This window comes from Varroa jacobsoni, unplaced genomic scaffold, assembly GCF_002532875.2.
Source record: "Varroa jacobsoni isolate VJ856 unplaced genomic scaffold, vjacob_1.0 scaffold_998, whole genome shotgun sequence".
Lineage (NCBI taxonomy): Eukaryota > Metazoa > Arthropoda > Arachnida > Mesostigmata > Varroidae > Varroa > Varroa jacobsoni.
The window spans coordinates 259,699-282,608 of NW_019213900.1; the positions used below are offsets into that span (position 1 = coordinate 259,699).

Below are 22,910 nucleotides of genomic sequence, written 5' to 3' on the forward strand. Positions count from 1 at the left end.
CCAGGTTCGAAAGGTAGAACTGATAGAAAGGTTTGCTTACAAGATTTACTATCAATTTTAGATAAGAGCCAGGCAAAGCGCGTACGGGGTTCGTTTACACTTGGAAACTTTGCTTTTCTGACGAATCAACTCTATAGCAATATTACCTTGAATCAAAATATGCTGTTTCATTCTTCGATCTACCAAAAGATGAAAACTTCAATAAATGATTCAGTTTTTTTAGTCCTATGTACCGAAAATCTTTTATTCTTCCCCCTTTGTTCTCCGATAACGATTTTCCCATTGAAGGGTCGCTGATATTCTATGTGGAGCATGCTCCCTAACGCTATGTTTAATATACTAGAAGAGGACATATAGAAACCAGGTAAGCTCATCGTTCGCAAAGTGGATTGCTGTGAGGTCACAGGCAGAAAAGGTGTAAGACTCACTTTTTTTTCAACCGTGAACCTTTCTTTCCATCCTAAGCGCACATGAAGGTTTAGCGTCTGTTTATTTTTGGCGATTATTGCAAGACGCACTTTAGACTGATCAGCCACGAGGGAGTAAACGTTAAAAAAGAGCTTTTAATAGTATACCCTAAACCTGCAAAATAACGTACGCCATCTGTAAATTCAGATGTACCTACCGCAGATACAGTAAAGTTATGCTGAGCATGCTACGAAACCAGAATCGATATTAATATTATATAACTTATCTATTTGTAACTCATACATAGAATACAGTTCTATGGAGGTCTGCGATGACAACAAGCTGACCCGTTTAAAGAAAGTGAATTTAGCTTCTTCCTTCTGTGCCTTTACGCCTAGTGACCTGTTTGACTGAAATGAATGAAACTGGCATGTGTCTACGAAAGACAATTAGAGGCGTGCCTTTTGCTGATACGTCCCATCGAGTTCTAGCTAGTAACGAACCCTTAAAATTCGCTAGACATAGTAATAATAGGCTAGGAAAGATAAGTGCGACATGCATTCGTTTAGCTCCACCCAGTAACAGGTCAGCATAAATGGGAAGGGGACCTGTATTAAACGGATACGCTATCATTTTAGTAGATGTATTATTTTTATCAATAGTGGGGTTATATATTGTTTGAGCCAGCTGGCTTCAAAAAACTACAGTGACTGTTGTTGTACTTGACGACATCGAACTTTTTATTCGTTGTCATAATGAACTCCGAAGGATTGAAGGCAACGACCATGAATTACAAACCTAAAACCGTTTACCAACTGTACGAGCGGAAACAGATTAAGAACTTGACCATCTTCGATGACTAGGTACTTCAGGAGGTTCGGTTCCGTCGGGAATTGATAATAGTTTAAGTGCCAATATTATATTAGTAACAATCTGTATTCGTCGACCATTGTTTTTCTAGTCATTATCATCACACATGTGCCGCAGCCCAATGGGGCCCTTTAAGACCGTACTGCCCCCCTGAATAATTTCTTTGTTTGCATTCGAATTTAAATCAGACTTTGAAGCATACAATATACGTACTCAGTAGTGTGGTAGAGCCGCGACCCCCTAGACAGCCCCTCGAAATATTATATCAGTACTATTATTATTCGTGTATATTATATTAGTAGTAGAGAAAGACAGCATCGTATCCGCCGTATAGATCTAGAGCAGGTAAATTTTATGGCAATGTGCCAACGAAATATTTCTAGTAGCAAAAAGCAAAGATGTACGTTCGTAGAAGTCAACAAATGTGTACCGAGTGACTCTGCTTAGTCAACTACGCAAAGGGGGCCTGAAAGGACATAATTTTACTTAATCCTACAGCGGTTCATTGACTACAGCTCGTGACGTGGCAAGCATATATATGTTATGACTATTGTTATTATTACACATATTGCTTATGTTTAGACTTGATTTCAATGACGATCTCATGGAGACATCAATATGTTTGATATAGCTCCGGCATTTTACGGACTACATATGTACTATATTTAATAGGATCTTTTTCGCCCAGTCAAGCTCTCTATAGAAATTAGCTACGTAGCTGCCAGTCTGGATGCCGGTATTCATTACTATATATTGTAATACCTGTAAAATAACATTTGAAGCCACTGTTTGTCAGTTAAAGATTTCACCGTAATGAAAACAGCTTCTATCAGTTAACTGTCCGCTTCGATTATAACGCTTTCATCGTCCGAACCAAAGATGCTACATAAGTAAATTTTAACTTGTTCAATTGTAAAATCATTCTCCATCCAGCTGGTATATTAGCCATGATGTGTCTGTACATACAATTCATGGCCTTAGTTGCCTTGCCTCAGGTTTAGGCCAACATGGATTTGCACTGACGATTTGTTTTTAGCTAATTTACAGCTACCTTTGTACCATATTTATCTTGCAATATCTATCACCATATGGATACCTACGGATCCGATGAAGAAGGAAATTTACTTACCGACAACTAGAAAAAACAAGGAAGGCCGCAAGTAACAGGATCAGAGACGTAGAATAGCCTAAACGGTTGATTATCTTCACCAAGGGAATATGCACCTAAGTAGAGTGGCAGAAGGACAAATAAACGGACCCATAGCGACAGCAAAAAATGAGATAATATAATTTTTTATAATATCGTTATAAATCGTTCTTTTTACACACGTGCTCTGAAGCCTATATCTCTGAGCACCCATATTTAGCAATGTAAACTAGATTGCTCAATGAACAGCAAAAGGATATCTCAGTCGCTCAGAAGACAATGGGGAAATGATGTCTAAGTAAGATGGTGTAGATTAAGCTAAATAAAGGACAGCATATATATATATATATATATATATATATATATATAGTGTAAAATCCTTGTTAATTTGCTATTCAGTGAGTACTTTAAATATGGAAGCGTTTTGTTGGGGATAAATATACAAGCAAAGTTGATTTGTTGTTGATATGTAAGATAGCTAGAAAACCGGACGAGCGCATACTAGCCTTATGGACTCTGAGCCGCTGAACACTTTCCACATAGTTAACAACGTGAAGTCATGCACGAGAAAAACTCTAGAAAATTAACAAGGATCCACTGTGTAATCTCACATGGTTTTGCTTGAAACGCTAACTTGTAACTTACAGAAACAAACTGCAACGCTCATAATAACGCTCTGCTTGTACATTTCAAGGTCGTTTAATCCTCCTGTTGGCTAACAGCTACTTCGATTAGTACGTGAATAGAAGAACTTGAAAAGAGACATCTGTATTTTAGTTACGTCTTATGCACGTAAATACCGACATCGGCCTGGGACTGATTGTATTGAACAAGGCCAGCTCTGTGAAGGGAATATACTAGCATTTTTTTTTCGATACGAGCATGTACATAGTCGCATAAACATATATATATATATGATTACAATGCGCCATGCGCCTGTTGATGCTTTTTTTGCAGAAAGAATTTGACTAACGTGTTTAAAAACGGATGTAAACATCCTTAGTTACATATAGGAGAACTTAAATTGGAAATTTAAGTTAGTGCAAGTGGAATGGTAGAGATAATGCGACTGAGATTTTGCCTGGTAACCGATCCGCGTGAAGGATCTAGCTCACTGATGTAACTAATAGATCTCATACTTAAGAATAACAACTACTTCGTGCAAACATGACTGTAGCAGACATTTGCCCCGATTAAAACGACCAGTAATGAAAATATTTCTAGAAAACGTTGCTTAAGATTATCTTTGCCAGTCAACGATGCTGTGCAACTCAGAAGGGGCATCACACCTGCATAAGGAACACTTCTCCTAGTAACATGTTAATTTTATTGCATTTAAACTACTTCAAACGCGCGCATGTAAAATTCGTAAAAATACCAAGCACTGAAGTAACCTTCAACGGTACAAATTATTGATTTCACCCTGAGACTCAGATGAGAACGTTCAGAATGAGACTTCAGATACGTTAGCCTCTAAAGATGTATCAGAAGAACGAATGTTGTTTAACTAAAGGTACAATTGTGAACTGTTCGCTATTATCAAATGATCCTGAATAGTCGATCTAGATGTAAAGAATCGCATCCAGAAAAAGCTTTTTATGATCGACATAGGAGATACAATTACATCTCACCTGATATAGCCGAACGATCTCGTTATGTCTTGTTTTTGAAGCGACGCATCTCGAATAATCACTCAAGCCATCGCCCGTCGTGTTGATCAAAAGCGTTCTTTCAATTCCAGATGATTGTCTCATTGAGCTCCCGCCAAAATCGGATTCGTCTGCGGAGACTGTACACGTTCGCACTACGAATTCTGAAATATTTCGTACCTGTTTTGTATGTACTCTAAGATGCACACCATAACAAGACGTAAGTGTGAAATGACACGCCCTCTCTCACTATCTATTCTTTCCCTCTCACGAGGGATAATTTAACTCGTTCAAATATTTTTCCTTTCATGTGTTTTCAAGGAAATTGTCGGCTTTTAGAACATCTGTTGCGCCACAAACGCTCGTAACGGATATTACATTTCTATTCATCAAATGAAGAGTAGTCAAATAAATAGTCGTAAAATATAGGATGTGAAATCTCATGTACAAAACGCCCCCTGCCGGGAAAAGTTTATTGACAGCGACCTTGACCGCATAGTTACGTAATCGATAAAACGATGTCAGACATGTGCAGGTTCACCTGAGACTGCCTACTTTCTCCGTTGGCTTGCATTCATCCGTCCAGGGTTCGTGGTGGGCCGACCACTGGATAAAGCTAAATACTAATACTGCCTCTCTATAGTAAATTAGCCCATATTATTATTTATGTATGGCCTTCAGTAATGTATCAGACAGGATATTTGGGCTCGATGTGTCGCGTACGATTCCGCAGAAACATGAAAAGTTCTGAATCATGCCTTCTAGTTTCATGGTGAGACCGCATTTCTCGCGCCAACTCAAACATACACGAATTTCTATTTATTTTTAGATACAACTCAGCTTTCCTTACCGTCCTGTTGCAAAACCTTCAATGTTTTCGTAAAAAGAAACATGGCGCTTAGTACTAATTACGACAGTGCCACTACGTATCACTCCGGCTTCGTAAAGGAAACCTTGCCTTCGATGAACTACAACGTAAATTCTGCTGATATGCAAACTGTTCTAATGGACGCCGACCTTTTTTTTTTACCGGTTTTACCGCCGGGTTTACAGAACTAGCTTGATTAATGCGAGGCGTTACTATGAATGCTTTTGCGATTTTGTAAATAAGAATAGGCTCTGCCGCAATCAGGAACAGGTCGCCTAAAGCTGTCACGAATGTGTTTCATGATTTGTTGGAAGGATAATTGTATCGTTTGTAATCGATTCGGCTATATCGCAGTATATACTAATATCAATAAACAGTTTCAGTCGAGTTAACCTCTTGAAGGTTGCTTAATTAGGCCTAGCTGCCGTGGCCGACCCTAATCTAGAAGCTTGAAAGCTATGTCCTACCAATAAAACTATGAAGTACGACATAATTAATGTAAGAATTGACTTTTTCTGTTGACATATATGTTGTGTGTATACGTTTGTTGTTGAAAAAGGAAGGTATAGTTCCCAGTTTCACGGTTTTTGGCAAATCCTTTACTCTTCGCCCCTTAAACCTATCGAAAACTACACCTACTTCCGTAAGCATTTCGCAGAGAGGCCGGATATTCGACAGAGCACATTATCAGGTAAATGTCCGCGATTGACCTTACGGGTAATAACATGATCGATTTAAAACAAGCCAGACACCGTCCGGAAATGCAATACGTTTTTAGCAGTCAGACCATGAAGTGGTAACATGGAAAATTCACCCGTAGTCCAAAGCGTTTTTGACAATAGAACCGACTGACTGCATGGGCAAATTTGAATTGGTAACTATTGATTTTAAAATATATATCAACTTACCGCCTGATTTCAAAAGCTCTATGTACTCTCGTAAAGGTTATTTTCTTGAGAAGAATAAGAAATTGACATATGAGATCCTGAGTATTCTCGATCTTCTTGAGTATGCTATTGTCAAAAGTTATCGCGGTCGCGGCAGACACTCTATTGATTATAGATATAGGTTCACTTGGCATTCAACACGACATTGCGTTGGGATATTTTATTTACTAGTACTACAATAATAAGGTAAACACAGTTTCTCGTAGGCTACCATGCATTCATCTGTGAGCCGTTTACGTGGCGAGAGCAAACGTTCGGCTAACTTCCGAACATTTGCAAGGCCAAGCCTTAATTTGAGAACACAGAATCGGAGTGGGTTGTGGAGTTTTAGGATCCTTAGAGAAATAGGTGATTATCATGTGCGTTACCTTGTGCAGTTCTGATTAGGCGACTGTACCGGGAATAATCAAATAGCAGGCTTCCAGATGACTGGGCTGCATATTGTTCGCTATTGTATACTTAAAGACAATTCAAATTGAATTTTGAGTCAGCGATTTGCTCATCAATTGAATAGCAACCAGGAGCGCCATAACGCTCACGAGTTTTTCATATCATAGTAGACATCTTTCCTTTTCAAGCTAGGTTTCAGACTAGCTCATATCTCATGCCATAGCCGTCATACTCGCTACGTACATAGATATACTTTCTTGTGGGAAGGATCTCTTGAAAACCTTTTGCGCCGATATTAGTTCTTGATTCGAAAACGCGACCTATACCAAACTAACCTATGATACCAGCTTTTCTACCGCCTCAGTCATCGTCGGGTCTAAATATTTAGCTATAGATGCTTGAAGGTCCCTGATAAAACGTAAATGAGCTAGAATAGGCAAAAAGATCTCGATCATATCTAAGATTATGTTGTGCTTAAGCGTCTGTACCATGTTTAGTGCCAAAGTACTGACACATGCTTTTCGTTGCTGTACGTCACCGTATAAGTGGGTAACCACTTTAGGGGGCGCCCAGGGCCGGTGCAGAAGCCTTATGTAAATGGCATTTGGTATGATTAACTACTCCATATATTACAGTGCTACCTTGGGCGTCGTACAAAATCGTGCATTCCGTGCGCTCAGGTCCAGTTTTAACCGCTACTTTCGCTTAAAAGGCTACGGCTATGACGAATGAGAGAGCCATACAAATACACCGAGCTATTTGTGCAGCTCGCGTAAGGCGGCACTGTAACTTAAGGTAATAAATTACGGTAAAAGTAAAAAAAAAAAACAGTTGAAGAAAGACAAGCGTGTTTTGAGTGTCCATTAAGACTTTTCGCCGCGAAGTCTGGCATTCCCTTGTATGTCCTTCAGAGGCAGATGATCCATTAGGGCATGCCATATGGAGTGGATGATAAAACACTTGTAATGTGTAACCTGGGCCTTTTAGGCATGACAAACCTGGACTAACCTGAACAGTAATCATTGCCTCCAATAGTGTTTGCCACAGACTTAAGTGCTGACGCCAATACGGGGTAGGACATCACAGGAAAAAGGACCTGAAGAAAAAAAAAGTGCATCTACTACATGCTGCAGTAAATCTGCTCGATGCAACACAGGAGTAACAGGCTGGAGGCGAATAAGTAATTCGCAGTAGGTTACTTTCAGTATGAGTACTATCGTAGCACGGCGCAGATATTGTATTGGTTGTACTTCAGCAGAAAGGCCTTTTGCGACAAGAAAGATACCTATCATACAGGGTGTATTCTTATCCCGTCTATATCTCGAAAAATGCAAGGCGAAATCTTCGAGCCGAAACAACAAGTGCAGGTTTGTAAGTTTAAGTACAATTATCTCCAATAGCTTCTTTTTCATATGGAAGTGTATACCCGTAGGAACGAACGAACGAACGAAAGAGATCTCAACCGAGCTAGAAGTGTATACTTTGGACCCCCTACTGTTTTGCTAGTTCTAATCGATGATTTACGAGATGTCGCAGTTCTAACTACATCTGCACTGACTTGTTTGTTACTGTACAAGCATCGTTTTATTTAAAAATACAAATTAAGTCACGAACGGGTTTGGCTGAACCTGGCGGTAATGCGACTTACCATTCGTGTCGTGCCGAGCAAGAAGATCGGGACAACGTTCCTGCTTCATTTCTCCTATCTTCATTGGTGGCCAACACAGCGATCCGTCCCACGCGCGCGAACACCACACTTTTGGGAAAACGCAGAGCAGAAATAGTAAGTAGCTCGCGTACACATTACAAATGAGGTACAGGGTGCGTCAGGCATCAGGCAACAACAGATTTATGAAGACGTGACAAAAGGACCTTGCTTGAGTCTCACTCAGAACTCATCTGATACAGCTCTTATAGAAAGGGACGAACTGATTGTGCTGTCCGTAGAAACTCTGAGCCTTGTGAAACACCGCTACACTATAACAAACTAATGGGTCCGTAGTGTTGTCGAATAAGAAGCAACCCTTATCTATAACTAAATACTTTTGTCGGCATCGCACTTATATATCTGCAAGTCGTTCGACTTCCTGAAGAAGTGTTATTTTATATACTTAGAAATTAATTATTTTCATATGACTAAAGCTTTACATTGTTGAAAGTCATTTCTTTATCGGTTTTTTAGGCATAAAACCCATTTGCAGATTCGTAAAATTGATAGCTAGTTACGATCCCAAATTTTAACCGTATCCGCTACACCGTGAACGAGTGGGCTATGCTGAGGTAGGCGAATCACGAAGTCGGTGGTAGCAAAGCACTTATGTAGGCTTGCCCAGCAAAACAAACACATCGGCAATAGGAAAGAGACAAGCATAAAGTAGTTCCCATAGAAATCAAACAACGCAGAGTCTCATCGTCAGACAAAGCCTGCTAATAATCCTCCTGAATAAATACAACGTACACAAATTTAACTTATTATTACAAGAGTTGAAATCCTTTCCAGCGACCAACAAACCGCAAAGGTTTAATCTCGGCAATTAGGTAACGTTATAGGTTAGTGTAAAGTTCATTTGGCGATAATCACATTAGATGATGTAATAATGCTATCCCAGAATTTGAAGGACACATTGTGTACATGTGCTGTACCTGTGTGCTTTCAAGGACTGCGCTTCTAGCCGTCTGCTTAGATAACTAATTTTTGACGGCGCTGCGAGCTCAATAACAAAGGTCAATGACAAGCTAACCCTAATACATCAACGATGACAATGCAAGAAGTGTTGAATAAACAGAATACAAGCCATTTGGACAGAGAAGCGTTAACACAAATACAGTACACGGTATATACATGCTCCATTGAAATCAGGTTAAATTTCTTCAAAACCACCTAATGACGCCTCGTACTATAAGTTTCATGTTAGGCTAGTGGAGATTCCTTTCTAATATTCAAATTATGCATGACCTGTATAACCAATTGGCCAACGTTGAAAGCGTACTGAATTGACGTTCTCAAAAACGGCAAACTAATACAGCCACTCTCGGCGGACTGGGTTTTAATCCTCTTATTCGGCGTAGAAACTATACGCCGTCAAAAAGCCTTCATAAGTTACCGGCTCGTATATTTACTGAGAAAACTCATGCTCGTATTACGATTATAGGTCGTGTTAAATTTAAATAAAAAAAAAAAGATAATAGCTAGCATTCAGTAGTAAGTGGGGTAGTAAGTAGTAAGTGTATGGGGTAACATAATGCTTCATGAAGGCTGAAAAAAAACCCTGGGAACAAATCCGTAGACTATCTCTTCTCTGCTCACAAGGCTTGATGCGTGCAAGTAAATAAGGTTTATTTAGTAGGTTTTTTTCTTAAATTTCCCGAAAATTTGCTTCAGGAAGCAACACGCCAAGCGTCCACTCGCAAACGTCACACAAGTTCACATTTAGGAATATTTTAGAAGTTTATAGATAGTATTATACGCTGTAGTGAGCGAATTCTGTAGCTGCGAACTTCCAGGCTACTAAAGGACAAAGTAATTTGTTTAGTGTAGGAGTCTTACAAATTGTAGATTTGTTTTTTAGCAAATGCCGCCCGATCACATCGACGTACACAATGATGTCTGGCTTTGTTTTGTGAATTCGAACGAATGGTAAGCAAGCTATTTAGAGGGCGGTGTATAGCCATGGAGATTACTTGTTTAAGTATTCAAAAATAGTCGGACAGATATTCTTCCGTTCATCCAAAACGTTGGCCAGTTTTCTTCTTCTTCTAAACACTTCTTTTTCTAACGTTGATTTATTGCCAATGCTGCTAGATAGGGAAACGTTTCAAGATCAGGTCTGTCTTTGCTGTGCCCATGATCAGGAAAGGACGCGAATAATCGTTGATGAAAAATAGAAAATTAGACACCATTTTCTAATTGACTCGCTAGAAAGAGCTCGAGATATAATAGGCCGTTTGTAGGCTATTGATTTGACGCTGCGTTGTGAGTGAATGATTGTTGTACTTTGTGGAAATATCCAGGCAGGTTTACACAAGCGCGTAAAGGAACTAGCTAACCGATAGCTTTCAATGATCGGCGTATCTATGAATTTTGACGTTCATAGTCAGGAGGAATACGTTTCTGATGCGATTTTTAACGTCTGCTTTAAGTTAACAACTTGTAACATTTAGCCAGGCTACAAGATCCTAGAATCAACAGTCCAAATTATATTATTATATATATATTATGATGGCATGTATCCGGATGGCAACAACAGTTGCAAATACGATATTTCCCCCCTAACGTCTATTCAGCCACCGTCTGATCAACTGCCATGTTATCAATTACCATTGGCCTCGCTTGGTTCTAGTAGCAGCGCCTCCTGCTCTTTCAGTTCAAGGCATTCCCGCATGGCCTCAATTAGGAATCTCTCAAACATATTGACTCCCCCTTGAATCTCCTGTCCGATCTGATTATCCAACTGAAATAGACACAATGAAAACTTAATTTAGACAATCAATATGCGACAAACAGACCGTTAATTTTTTTGGGATGTTTAATGCAAGTCGTGTGACAAAGGCCACTTCTGCTAGGCTATCTGTACGGAAAAAAAGTAATGGCCTTACATAAAATAGCTGATTAAGGTTGTTGGCCGAGGACCATGTCTATCGTTCCTCTATGACAATAGGCCAAACAGAATTTTACCAAAAAGAGCTTAGGCAAATTAGAGGGCCTACAGCGGCTCTGTGAGTGAAGCTTTGTTCCAAAAACTCTCATACGAGGACTTATGGTAGACGTGATCCTTGGTGAGAATTCGGACATATGCCTTTGCCTTGCTTTGGGTCATTGCACTTACTTATTATATTAGTAGCAATTATTTTGCAAAATGCATCACACTGCGGAACCTAGTAGCGGTGACGGTAAAATATAGACACTAGTAGACACTGTTATTTCATACTATTTTTTTTCGAATTCGCAAAAAGTAGCTATGCCACTGTATTATCATTGAAGATAATTTCATCTTCATCTACAGTAGCGTACATCAATGCTCTATTATGGACAATTTAATTACCCTATAAACTAGTTTTCCCTATATGCTCAAGCAGTCGAAGGCTTTATGCTCTTACCATAAGTCTACTTTTGAATTGCGCCGGGTACGATACAAACAAACCTTGGCGCACTATTTGTTGTAGCAGGTCTACATTCGTTCGTCGCCGCTTGTTCCAGGCTAAATCTAATTTTTACTTCAACAGAACATCAAACGAACAGCAATACTTCGTTATCGAAATTCGAGAAAAAAAAAAAAATATATATATATATATATATATGTATATATAACTATTATCCAATGTTTCTACGCTAGACAAAACCTCACCGAGGTTAAAACTTTTTTTTTCCAAAATTTATGGTCTACTTGAGAACTAGTTGAACGGCAAGGAAGATTTTCACAAGGCAGACCGCGAGATTCTCAATGGAGTTCAGATTTAAAGGGCTCAAAAAGCTTTTTTTTTTCGATACTAGATTGTTGCTCTAGAACGAACCCTAAGGGAGTGAACAACAATTGAATACTTCATAGGTAGCTCTAGCCGTTGTCAACATGTGCCAATAACGATCAAAGTATGGTCTGCAAGATAGACATAGCCATGTTTCTAATTGCAAGAGAGAAATTTTGGCTAGGTGTCGATAGCTGCCGCATTCAAAGTATCCAGGCGTCGTACCGAAACCGAGCGCACGCAAGAATGTGAGACCGATAAGACGTAGAATATTACTAAAGCTAAAGCAGCAACGTAATTTTCTAAGTTTTTTGCTTTTAAGCCTGAAAAGCTTTTAAAAAAGGGACTCAACAGCTCGGAACATTGTCAACGTTTACAAATTTAACGTTCTTAAATGAAAAAAAAAAAAGGTTTTAAATACAAAACATTCTAATTTACGAAAAAAATTAACAGCGACCAGAGGACGTGGATAATTACATATGTGCATATATACACACATATAATGTAGAATAGGCTTCGATTATATATATGTATACATATAGCTGTACATCAAGGTTCATTGCATGCATGAAAAAGAATTTACGGTTTCCTCACTCTTTATGATTGTTGATTGTGTTTACGGTTGATTCTGCTTGTTATAACCGTCATAAGCGTAAGCTGACAACAAACTAAAATCGCACTTCAGTTTGCTACAGAAAAGGTACGACCAAAGTGCCGCTTGTTTAGCGGAGTGGAATCCTTGCGTCATGAGTTCAAAGTCTGGATAGCTGCGTGACGCGCTGATTACTGAGACGGTCAAACGCATAATTCTATTTTACGTTGAATAATATCGTCGCGAAGTAACGCAGAGAACAAATAATGACTGAAGTAGCTAAATCCGAAATCACACCCACCTTCATCATATACGAATATTCGTAGATACTGGGTGGAGGAAAAGTGCATCCCCTAAGACGAAGACTGACGAACGATTTTTTTTTTGTTTTCAATTCATTAAGCTAATCCTGCCTCATTTGTAGAACATTTAAGCTGGCAATTTTAGAGAAGAACCTACGACCTTCACGTAAAAGGTATTCACCTTTATATTGGGAAATTATTCGACGATTTTTCGTAATTACTTCGCAAACTACGTGGTTCATGGGGAAAAAAAGCGTGATTTGTCGGTAACTTTAAATTGCTCGAGTGCTACGTTAGACAACTTTCAAAATGGATCCTATGCACCTTCCAGGATTGATAGCGAATTTATACGTCCGAGTATCTACTCATATATATTACTAATTCTAGCGGTTTTGAATTTAAAAATAAACAGCTCAGGACCAAGAAGATTCATCTTTATGTTTGTGAAAATAAGTCTGCTGGTGAGGATAAGTAAGTTCGTTACTTGCAAGTTAAAGAAATCTATGGCACGTGAAAAATTTATATTATCTATATGCTACCGAATCGGATATGATGTTTGTCGGAAAACCTGTCCCTGATCTAGTTGTGTGAGTAACGTATTTGCCCCTAATCTTAGGGCCACGTTGTGTGACAGTGTGGACTTGTACACTTCGTTTCGTGCTGGGAGCCAGCCAGCGGTCCGTCTCATAGGACGTCTAACGGCAATATCTCAAGCACAAAAAGTCCAAGAAACAGCCGAGAGATGGCAGAAAAAAGTGTCGCGCACATCTGCGGTGCAATTCGTTACTTCCGAGTAGATTTTTTTGCTGAAGCTTCCACTCCTTTGAACGTATTGCTAAGCATAGCGCTCCGAAGGTTTTCATTTAATTCATCTGTAAACCTGAATTGTTTCAAAATATGAATCTCTTCTATGAAAAAAGTGTGTTTGTCAGAAAGCAGTGAAACAAAGTGTGTCCTCAGCGTGTACATACTTGCCAGCTTAACATTCATATTCAATATTCAGTTACTATTTTCACTATCGAATATATACAAAATGTCCAGTAGTGAATGAACACGTTATTACCCTAATAACTACTACAAATGGTGAAATACGCAAAGCAGTGCTCGTAGGTAATAAACATTACTTACAGCGAGCCTCTTGTTCCTTAAGTATTTTCTAGTATAGCGGGACTATATTCAGGGGTACAATATCAATGTGTTTACTGATAAGTAGAAAATTATAACTAATAAAACACCATTCCCAGGTGATATGACAGCGGTGTGTTACAAGTGTCGATACACGCAACCGCTGAGCAAATCTTTTTTTTTTTTTTTTCTTTTTAAACAAAGTATCTAAAAGTAAAGTAAAGTCTCTAGCGTTTTTCATCAATTTTTATACACTTTATTCATAGGGAACGAAATAGTAATCGGTAGTAAAACGATTACCCCCAACTGACTGTTATCATATAGCTGCGGACGGAAAATATCAGTAGAGATTAACTTCTAATTCTGAAGGAGAATCGGCCCATGAAATCTCTAAGAATCAGCTTCGATCCGATAGTCGAGGTCGTGAGCCAGCAATAGACACACTTAGTTCTTAATTAAACGACACAATCTGCCTCTTTGATGTAGCACTTCTATCTACCGGAGACAATTTACAAGCAAGTAATCGGTACGCTATTCTCCGATTTTGTCGCCAGCTCTATAAAATCCGAACAATATAATGTTTGACCTTTACCATTTTAGATTAGACGAGAGCAAATTTCAACTCCGGTCTTGCTTTTCTAGCTCGTCAAATTCTCAACATTTATGGAGCGGATAAACATTCGAAGCCAGGAAGCCCTTAAACAAATATAAATATTAGCTATCAAACGGAAGGGTGTATTTGCATGGAATACATCTGTATTCGGTAACAGAAAGGTCTACTAAAACCGGTAATTCAAATAGCGATCTGCGACCAATGTTGCGGGAACGGCTATCGAAACGCCACAGCTGGTGCGCTTCTATGTAGATATAGGTTTGTTTTTTTTTTATCTGTCCCATGAATATATGTATCCCTGAATACGACTTCAGTATTATACGCATACAACTGCATTAAGAGGGAGATTATTTTTTGAGAAATGTTATTAGTAAAAAAAAACTAGCACTTCGCATTGTGCTTCCGTACTTTACGCATATTCACGTTTTAGATATGTCGTACAACGGAGCCAGCCACTTCTTTATGAATCTATTTGCCATTTGTAGAAAGGTTTTGGAAAAGTTCCCAGCTAGAGTTTTTATGCGAAGCATTTAAAAGTACATCGATAAGCTATAGCTGACGATGGGCCCAATAGGAGGAACGGCAAAAACGCAAAGCACGCATGTTCTAATCACTACGAATGTTCCTGGGTCTGTTTAGCTACGTCTACAACAGCCAGCGTTTTCGCTTCGGCCCAAAAATATCTAGTACATGTCTATACTGAAATGTAGTATTGTATAAACGGGTCATACAGCGAATTGAGTTGACGAGACGCAGATAAGTTTCTGATGACCCAGATAAGTTTTCATTCAAGCCTGACTGTCTAATAAATTTATTATGCAATTACTGATGAAATCGCTACAAGGCCTGACGCCTTTGATTAATGACACTGGGCACAGAAAAGAATCCCAGTTCTACTTTTCGGGATTGTGAAGCTTGTGGGCTTTCGGCACAAATGCCTAAAGGAGGATTAGTCGTTGGTCTTTCCATTTGTGGCGATATTCCTATGGGGTTGGTAAAGCAGAACTTGGGGTCATTTGCAGATAAATGGTGAATAGGAATGGCGTGAGAGAACGTTGTACGATTGCTACATACAAAAATCTCGTTAAGATGCGCAGCAACTGGACGATTACGCCACTCTTCTTTTCAAGAAGAATCCATAAAAACTTTTATGGACACAAATGTGCTTCGAAGCGAGAGCATCGAAGATATAGCTGCCATACTAATAGCGTGTCGACACGCTCTCGGTTACTGCAATGGCTTCATAACACGCTTTGACTATACATTTGACGCTATGTGTCCTCTATAAAATATCTGGGCCTTGAAGATACCCCGAGACACGCAAATATTAACCCTAGTATACTTCTAAATCTTTTTAAATCAGTATCGGTTGTTCATAGCGTGCGTTGTTGTGTGGATCCGATGTTGGGGGTCTAAATACTCAAAAACCTCGAACTTTTAGTCACTATGATGACTCTGCACCCTTTTCTGCAGCTACTCTAAGCCGATGTTACGCTTCAAAACTTCGCTCCCACATTTAGACTTGATAAAATCGGCCATACTTTGTTCATACTTTTATAGGGACTTTGATCACTACTCTCAAAGGAACCTAGTGTGTATTGTCCTTTGTGGCTTGAAGAAAATGGTTGAGGGACATTTGGATTTCTAGTTTCTCTGCTTTGTAGGTTATTTTAACATTATGAACCTTGAGTAAGTAAATTTTCAAGCACTGAACCAAACTAGATAATATGGTGATCTTGGAAGATTAGCATAAGTGGGGATTAGTAAAGCTTTCTACAGAGAGCTATTTGATCATCTCGATAGACGGATGCGCGCGTCGACCAAGCAAGAACATTCGCGATAAAGTAACAAAAAGTGTTAGATTGCGGCATAAATGACTGACTCCAGGATATGCTCAATGTCTGTTCAGTGTAGGTGGGAAACTTTGCTAGCTGGAATATCGTCGTGCAGAAGTCAACTTGAGCTAGAGAGGCTTTCGATAGCGTTGTACTGATAAATCGGAACTTCACTCCGAGTTACATCGCATCCATTGAGAATCTCAAAAATAGAAATATAAGTTTCTTTTTCGATTTGATGCGTCCTTTTGCATCTACTACCCAAATGAGTAAAACTTGACTGGAACTGATGAGCGTTCCTACTAGAAAATTTGAGTCTGGTAAATTAGAAAATCGCGTTTCTATGGAAGGGTCACATACTGAATGAACACACAGAATGAGCGAATGGAAGATTTGTGTCAAATTACTCGCCAAAGCTTCACTTTAATAGTTAAACGAAGGTGCGTAGATTTTTGGATATAGAAAAGTATAAAGCTATATTCCATATGCGTGCAGAATTAGAATGAGAGGAGCACAGGTGTGAGCAAATGCATTTTGCGGGGCAACCATTGCAGCCTATTGGCTCAGGCTATGGCAAACGGACGCTGAGAGGTCTTTTAGCTCCTGCAGTGTCTTTGTAACGATTAAAGCTCATTTGCTCAAGCCGTTTCCACTTGCGTTCACCTCAATAATCGGATCCTTAAGATCGTTACCGCGTGATTACCCAATCGGCATTTTTCTCATGACTTTGTTTGTGGCACGGCTTGAATTCAAATGCCTAGCTTTAGAGATTTCTCGGTACTGCAACCTTATATTAACCACCCTAAACCACCCATTATAGGTCTATAGAAAATAAATTAGGCAAAAAATACACTTCGGTTTTAAAGAATGTTTACACCAAGTTCTCTACCCAAGTATGATAAATTTCTACGCTATAACTGGATTAGTGTACAGGTGACATTCTATAAGTCTCAAGTTTAGAAATTAATACTTGGGTCCAAAAAAGAGAACAGATTTTTTTTCATTAAATATCATACAGAATCTTTCCTTACCCATTTTTACAACTTCATACGTTTCGGGCACAAGTAACAACACCAACACCTTTGTCAGATATATATATATATACAACTGCGAAAATATTCATGTATAACATACATTGCAATTATTTAAGTTTTTTTAGGAAATCAACAGCTTGTGTGCTAAAAGACAGACCGTAAGGTCTGAGGACTTGAATGATAGCTAGAGTTATTCAGTTGGCTTTATCAACTTGTTCTAGCGGTGATCAGACCTTCGGTCTGCTAAATCCGGGATAACAGCACCAATTTCTAGCTCGTTTTACGATACTTTCCACAAACGTATTCTGTGAGCGGTGGTTTCGGAGAAGTTTATTCAAAACATCTAATGATAACACAATAGGTCCGAACAGTTGCCTTTCACAACTGGCGTTAGAATCGGCTAGGCACAATAATAGCCCGTCAACGGATTTTGCAGATCATTTAATGGCACTATAGCAGCATGAATCGAACATGATACCTCACATGGTACCTTCTTGCTCTACAAGCAGATAGTAGATTCGTTTCTAAATAGATAAAATTTAAAAAGAGGAAGATTGATTCAACTATGCATAGAAAGATTTAGCTCAGTATAGGCAGCATCTGCATTTTCTGTTTTCAGTTCAACGTATGTCAGACTGCCGCTTATGAGGAAAGTGACAAATTTATCAGGGATATTTTAGCTCTAGACAGGTCAGAGTGAAATGAATTTGTTCCAAGTTCATTTTTTTAGATTTAGACAGAAGCAGAATTGTGTTTCTGGGTCGTCTGTATCGATAATAATAGTATTTAGGAGATTAGAGGGTCAGAAAATTATTGGGCACCCCAGACCAAGACTCGTCTAAGAAAGAACTTGATTTCATTGAGCAAATATGGTTTGCACATGTCGTTTTACTAGGCTGAATTTTGCACAAGGATACTATTGCCAAAGCCTAGGGTAAATTTTATCTAGGTAAAAAATATGTAAGGCTTATACGGTAGTAACATGCGTCTCCAAACCTTCAGTGCGCAAAACAGCTTGAAATGAGAACCATAAATTTAGCCGTAAATTTCAAAAGGTAACTTCAGTATGGACTTTGGTATTATTTGGTATATATTATGCTGAATATGTGTTCGACCTCGGTACTTGCCTAGATATAGTCTAGATAGTGCCTAGATATATAGATATAGAAAATAAAAGTTCTTTCTATCTTTTCTTCATTGTGGGAGAGTCAACTCTCCTGCCTTTCCCTCAAGTCGATATAGTCAGCAAAACGGGATAAAACGTAGACGGGCAGATAAGCAGAGAAAAATAGGCAGTTATAGGCATTTTTTGTGAAACAAACAGGAGGATGATTCAGCTCAAGGCGCTACAATACAAACCGATGGATTTTACAGCTAATTCGAATCTTGACAGAAAAATTATTTAATCAATTTTCAAAAAAGTTAGAACATCTAGACATACGGCAAACTACCTACCGACTGCAAAGTATCATCCGATGTCTATCCGATAGAGAACTAGATTTGATCTGGGAATGTGATTTGTTCAGTACCTATACTGTGACATTATTAGAATAAATAAGAAAACTCACAAAAAATTACATTTAAGAAAAACTACACAGAAAAAGTATACCGACAGTTAGCTCTTCATTCTGTTAAATTACCCTGTAATAAGTTAGTTCTAAAAACATCGAATTGACATAATATAGGAGATTGTTTCACAGTGGATGGATTTTTATAATGAGCTTTTAGGTAGGATCGTCTCTTTAGAAGCTTGCGCAAGTTACCTCAAAAGTCCTACCATCTTGATGACTCCTTCGCGGTGTCTCTCCACTAACTGCTTATGCACCGATGCTACAGAAAACTTCATCCAAAAGAATCCTCACTCGCTCTTCTATATTTGGTTCCCTCAAAATTAAACGTAACAGTTAATCCAGATGCATTAACTGCTAACTTGGGCTGAAAGAATCCGATATTTTGGTGTATAAACGTGACATTAAACAGACCTTTTTGTGTGCGTCTGTCTTGATAAATAGCATCACAGTAGCGGCCTTTTGTACCTTCAGCAAAAGCTCTAAAACAATAAGTTTCGGGTCCGCTTACATTTTATTATAGAGTGCTCTAAAGCTTTTAGGATCAAGTTACTAAGCTGAGAGAAAAAAGCAGGACCTACGTCATCAACCAGTGTAGTCACTGCGATGAAGAGACCCTGAAAGATTAGAGCCATGTCTATTACTTTTACCCTTCTTTCCGCATGAAAAACATTTATTATTACTTTTGCTCACATATATACAGGGTTGTTTTTTGGTAGACATCATTCAGACATTTATGGTGATGGTAAGATGTATTTCAACACTGATACTGTGTGCGCGTATGAAAATAAGGAATAAATGAAATGATCTTTTGCAATGAACATTTCTTATCCAATTAACATCTGTGTAAACTATTCGTAATTTACGCGAAAAAGTACTAATTCGTGCTTTGCTAAAAACTGAATATAGTGACTTTTTTGAACTGAGGGTGCCGCCTTAGTTTTTCGAAGTTATTCGAGTTTGTCTGCCTCGTCTGCTAAGGTACGACTACTATAAATAGGATTTAGGTTCTTTGTCAGTATGTCTATAGAGATCTGTGCTTCGCGTGACATATCGGACTACTCGATACGACTAGAGACGAATTATTCTCGACCAAATCATGAACAACTCGCAAGCTATGTTTAGTTTATTTCTTTTGTTATCTCTAACTCAATGGTAGCTGAATACATAACGCATCTGTAGTAGATGTTACCCATTCTAAGTCGCTTCAGCTGGTAGTTGTTTGACTTGGAAGACTCCTTTTCAAGTCGTCTCTTCTCGAATATCCACTAGTTCTGACAGGGGATGGTTTTCACGTTCTGTGTCCGTTGTGACATTGCGACAACCCAGATCCTTGTCTCGGTTCTTCGCGTAACAACGGTAACCCTAGGACCTAGTCAGCGTTAGGACCATTATGTAACATCTAAGGACTGCAGCGTCTATTCTCATAAATGCGGGAAATGTTTGTAGATCTGGGGATATGGAAGAATCCGGCACCGTCCACTGTCCATAATGTTCCGCCCTTTCTAGCCTGGCCTCGCTTGCAGCCAATGAAAGTCATTTACTGATGATGCTTCTACGTAGTATTCCGTTCGTATTGCTGTCCGACCAATTTCTTTGTAGGCCCTACTTCCGCTCTGGTGATGTCGACACCTGTCGCTCCCGGACTTATCACAGTGAGATGCGTACACTAGAAGTAGGCTGCGTCGATGTCTTGTCATGATATACATGTCGATACTCGCAGTAGTTCTCTAGAATATTTAAGGTAGATCCGCAGCCTTGGTGGATGAGAAGCGTTTCGCTTCGCAAAATTATCCGTGATCTTGACCAGCGTCACCTACTTACAGAGGCGTCTGATCCGATCGGAACACTCGATATACCTAGACGTCAGAATTCACACCAGTTTGATTCGCGCACCCCCACTTGCATGCAATGTATAAGCTGAGAAATCGGCAAAACTGCACAGAGTAGAACGTTCGAAGGGAAAAGGGCACAGTAAGATAAACTTTGTAAATGCAGATACTTGAAAGATTGTGCTTCTCACGAAGATTAAAGACCATCGGTTTCGCTCTGTAGCTACCTCTGATATCTAACAACCTGTTAAGGGGACTGGCCAATTCTTTGGTGGACTCCGGACTCTATACATTAACGTGCTTTCAAGACAAGAATCTAATTTTATAAAATAGGAATATATAAGATCCAATCTAGTAGACATGGCGGTCACACAGTTCACTAAACAAACGCACGTTGTGAAAAAATAACATTAGTGACATTTTAGAGTACATATAATGCTACAAAATGGCAAGAGGTCGGTAAAAAGTGACCATTTCGTCAAATTCATCGAGTCCTGGTTAGCTCGCGAAACATGTTTATGTTAATTTTAGATAAAAGAGTCTTAGGTCTGGTCTCTGAATAACGTGCAATTAAGGTCATACTCTGGTATAGACATAGATGATTTATTTTTGGAGGTTTCAATGAATCGAAAACGTTTATGTAACGCGGCAGCTCAGCTCATTGATTTGTTTCCAGGTGGCCTGATGATATATGCTATTACTCTGTGTAATCATAGGCAGGGTGTATCTATTGTTTGATTTGCTTGCATCCCCTGCCACAACATGGTTTCTTCTGCATCCGCTTATTTTAGTAATCTGCAAGTAAGTCTGCGTGGCGTGGCCAAGGTAAAGACAAAAGTAGCGTTAGTCTTGTGAGTTCCGTTGGTTCTGACATCCGTTACCCTCTATATCCTTTTTAGCGCGCACCGATTGCTAAGACCGTTTTTGCCATTAAAGAGAATCTGTACTTGCCGGCACTTCCCTCCATCGTGTAAGGAGTAGTGCTTCGCACCTCTGTGGCGCCAGACTCAGACTTCCTATTCTGATACTTGGATAATGAAACAAATATTTTTTAACTGAGTAACTTAGTAAGATGACCCATGCCGATATGAAGAATTCAAACGAAGCTTTAATTTATTGTATTTAATGACTAACGGCTTAGCAGTCAGTAATCGTTAAACTGTAAATCGTTCAATTGAAATGAGCGCAATTTACGTTTTCGAACAATTTTAGAAGAATGTATACACTCAGAGCTATCTCATCATAATGGTTCATACGTTACAGTGTGTAGCTACGGAATAAAGCATTATTTTCTAGACACATTATACAATTTTTGTGATATAAACAGTAATCTTATATTGCTTAGTCTTCAAGAAATTTATTCAGTGAAGCATGTTAGAACAATCTTAATCAAGTTTTAAATTTCTCAAGTATTGCATGATCAAATTTATCTGACGTCAGTGGCCTTCCTTAGTGGTCAAGCCTATGATTAAGCGACTAAGGAGAAGCGTCAGTCCTGAGTTGATTCTAATTTGAAGCGACAGATATAAATGAACCTATCCTAAATCATAAGTAAAAAAAAGTAAGCTCAAAAAACTCCGATAGGCGTCATGGGCAGCGATAAGGTGCACGTCAATATAGTTCTTGTCGGTAGCGAGTACGTACCTCTGATGGAAAAAAAGGAAGTTCTCGGCGTTGTTAGTTATCTTATATTTGGGAAAGAAGCAAAAGAACACTTTTGAAAGTTGTACTTGTCACCAACCTACAAAAACGTTTCGCCAGTGTTATGGCGAAGAAGCGAACAAGCTTAAACGCTGTTCAGAAATGCTCCTTCTCACGTGTTTCTCTGGCCTGAGCCGGAACAAACCCGGTCGAATGCATATTATTTCTACTTTTGGCAGATTGATTCGCCTTTGCCCTTCTATTGCCAGGCAGTCTTTAACCATATGGCTGAATGTAACTATCACTGATATAACTTAACACCTTATAAGGCAACGCGTCTGGCTTCTATATTTGTAGTAAAAAGCAATGTTTACCTGCTTACATCAGTAAAGCATGTTTATCGGTACACACTAGCGGCAAGTTTCTTCAAAAGGGTGTACGGGTTTACGAAACGGGCTACCCATTTTCGTAAAAGTATCGCGATCGATACGGGGAAACGAAGCATTCGTATGTATTTGATAAGGATGACTAGTTCTATCAACCTAAGACGTTAAACTTTTAAGTCCGGCGAGAACATCAGCCGTGGCTATTTGGTCCCGAGTGAACGTATAGATGTGACACAATGA

General features: G+C 39.0%; 1 protein-coding gene across 8 annotated transcripts in view; it reads right to left on the reverse strand.

The window, feature by feature from the left end:
- LOC111265702 (vasoactive intestinal polypeptide receptor 2) overlaps positions 1 to 22,910 on the reverse strand; it is a 104,905-nt gene that overhangs the window by 20,346 nt on the left and 61,649 nt on the right. For all 8 annotated transcript variants that reach the window (XR_002683595.2, XR_002683594.2, XM_086970598.1 and 5 more), the window contains 4 exons: positions 10,598 to 10,730; positions 7,928 to 8,035; positions 4,057 to 4,238; positions 2,408 to 2,502 (listed from right to left, as the gene is read on the reverse strand). Coding sequence is in view for 6 of the 8 variants with exons in the window: in XM_086970598.1 (XP_086826724.1) it covers positions 2,408 to 2,502; positions 4,057 to 4,238; positions 7,928 to 8,035; positions 10,598 to 10,730 (518 nt within the window). In the remaining 2 variants the exon portion in view is untranslated. The remainder of the gene's footprint in view (positions 1 to 2,407; positions 2,503 to 4,056; positions 4,239 to 7,927; positions 8,036 to 10,597; positions 10,731 to 22,910) is intronic.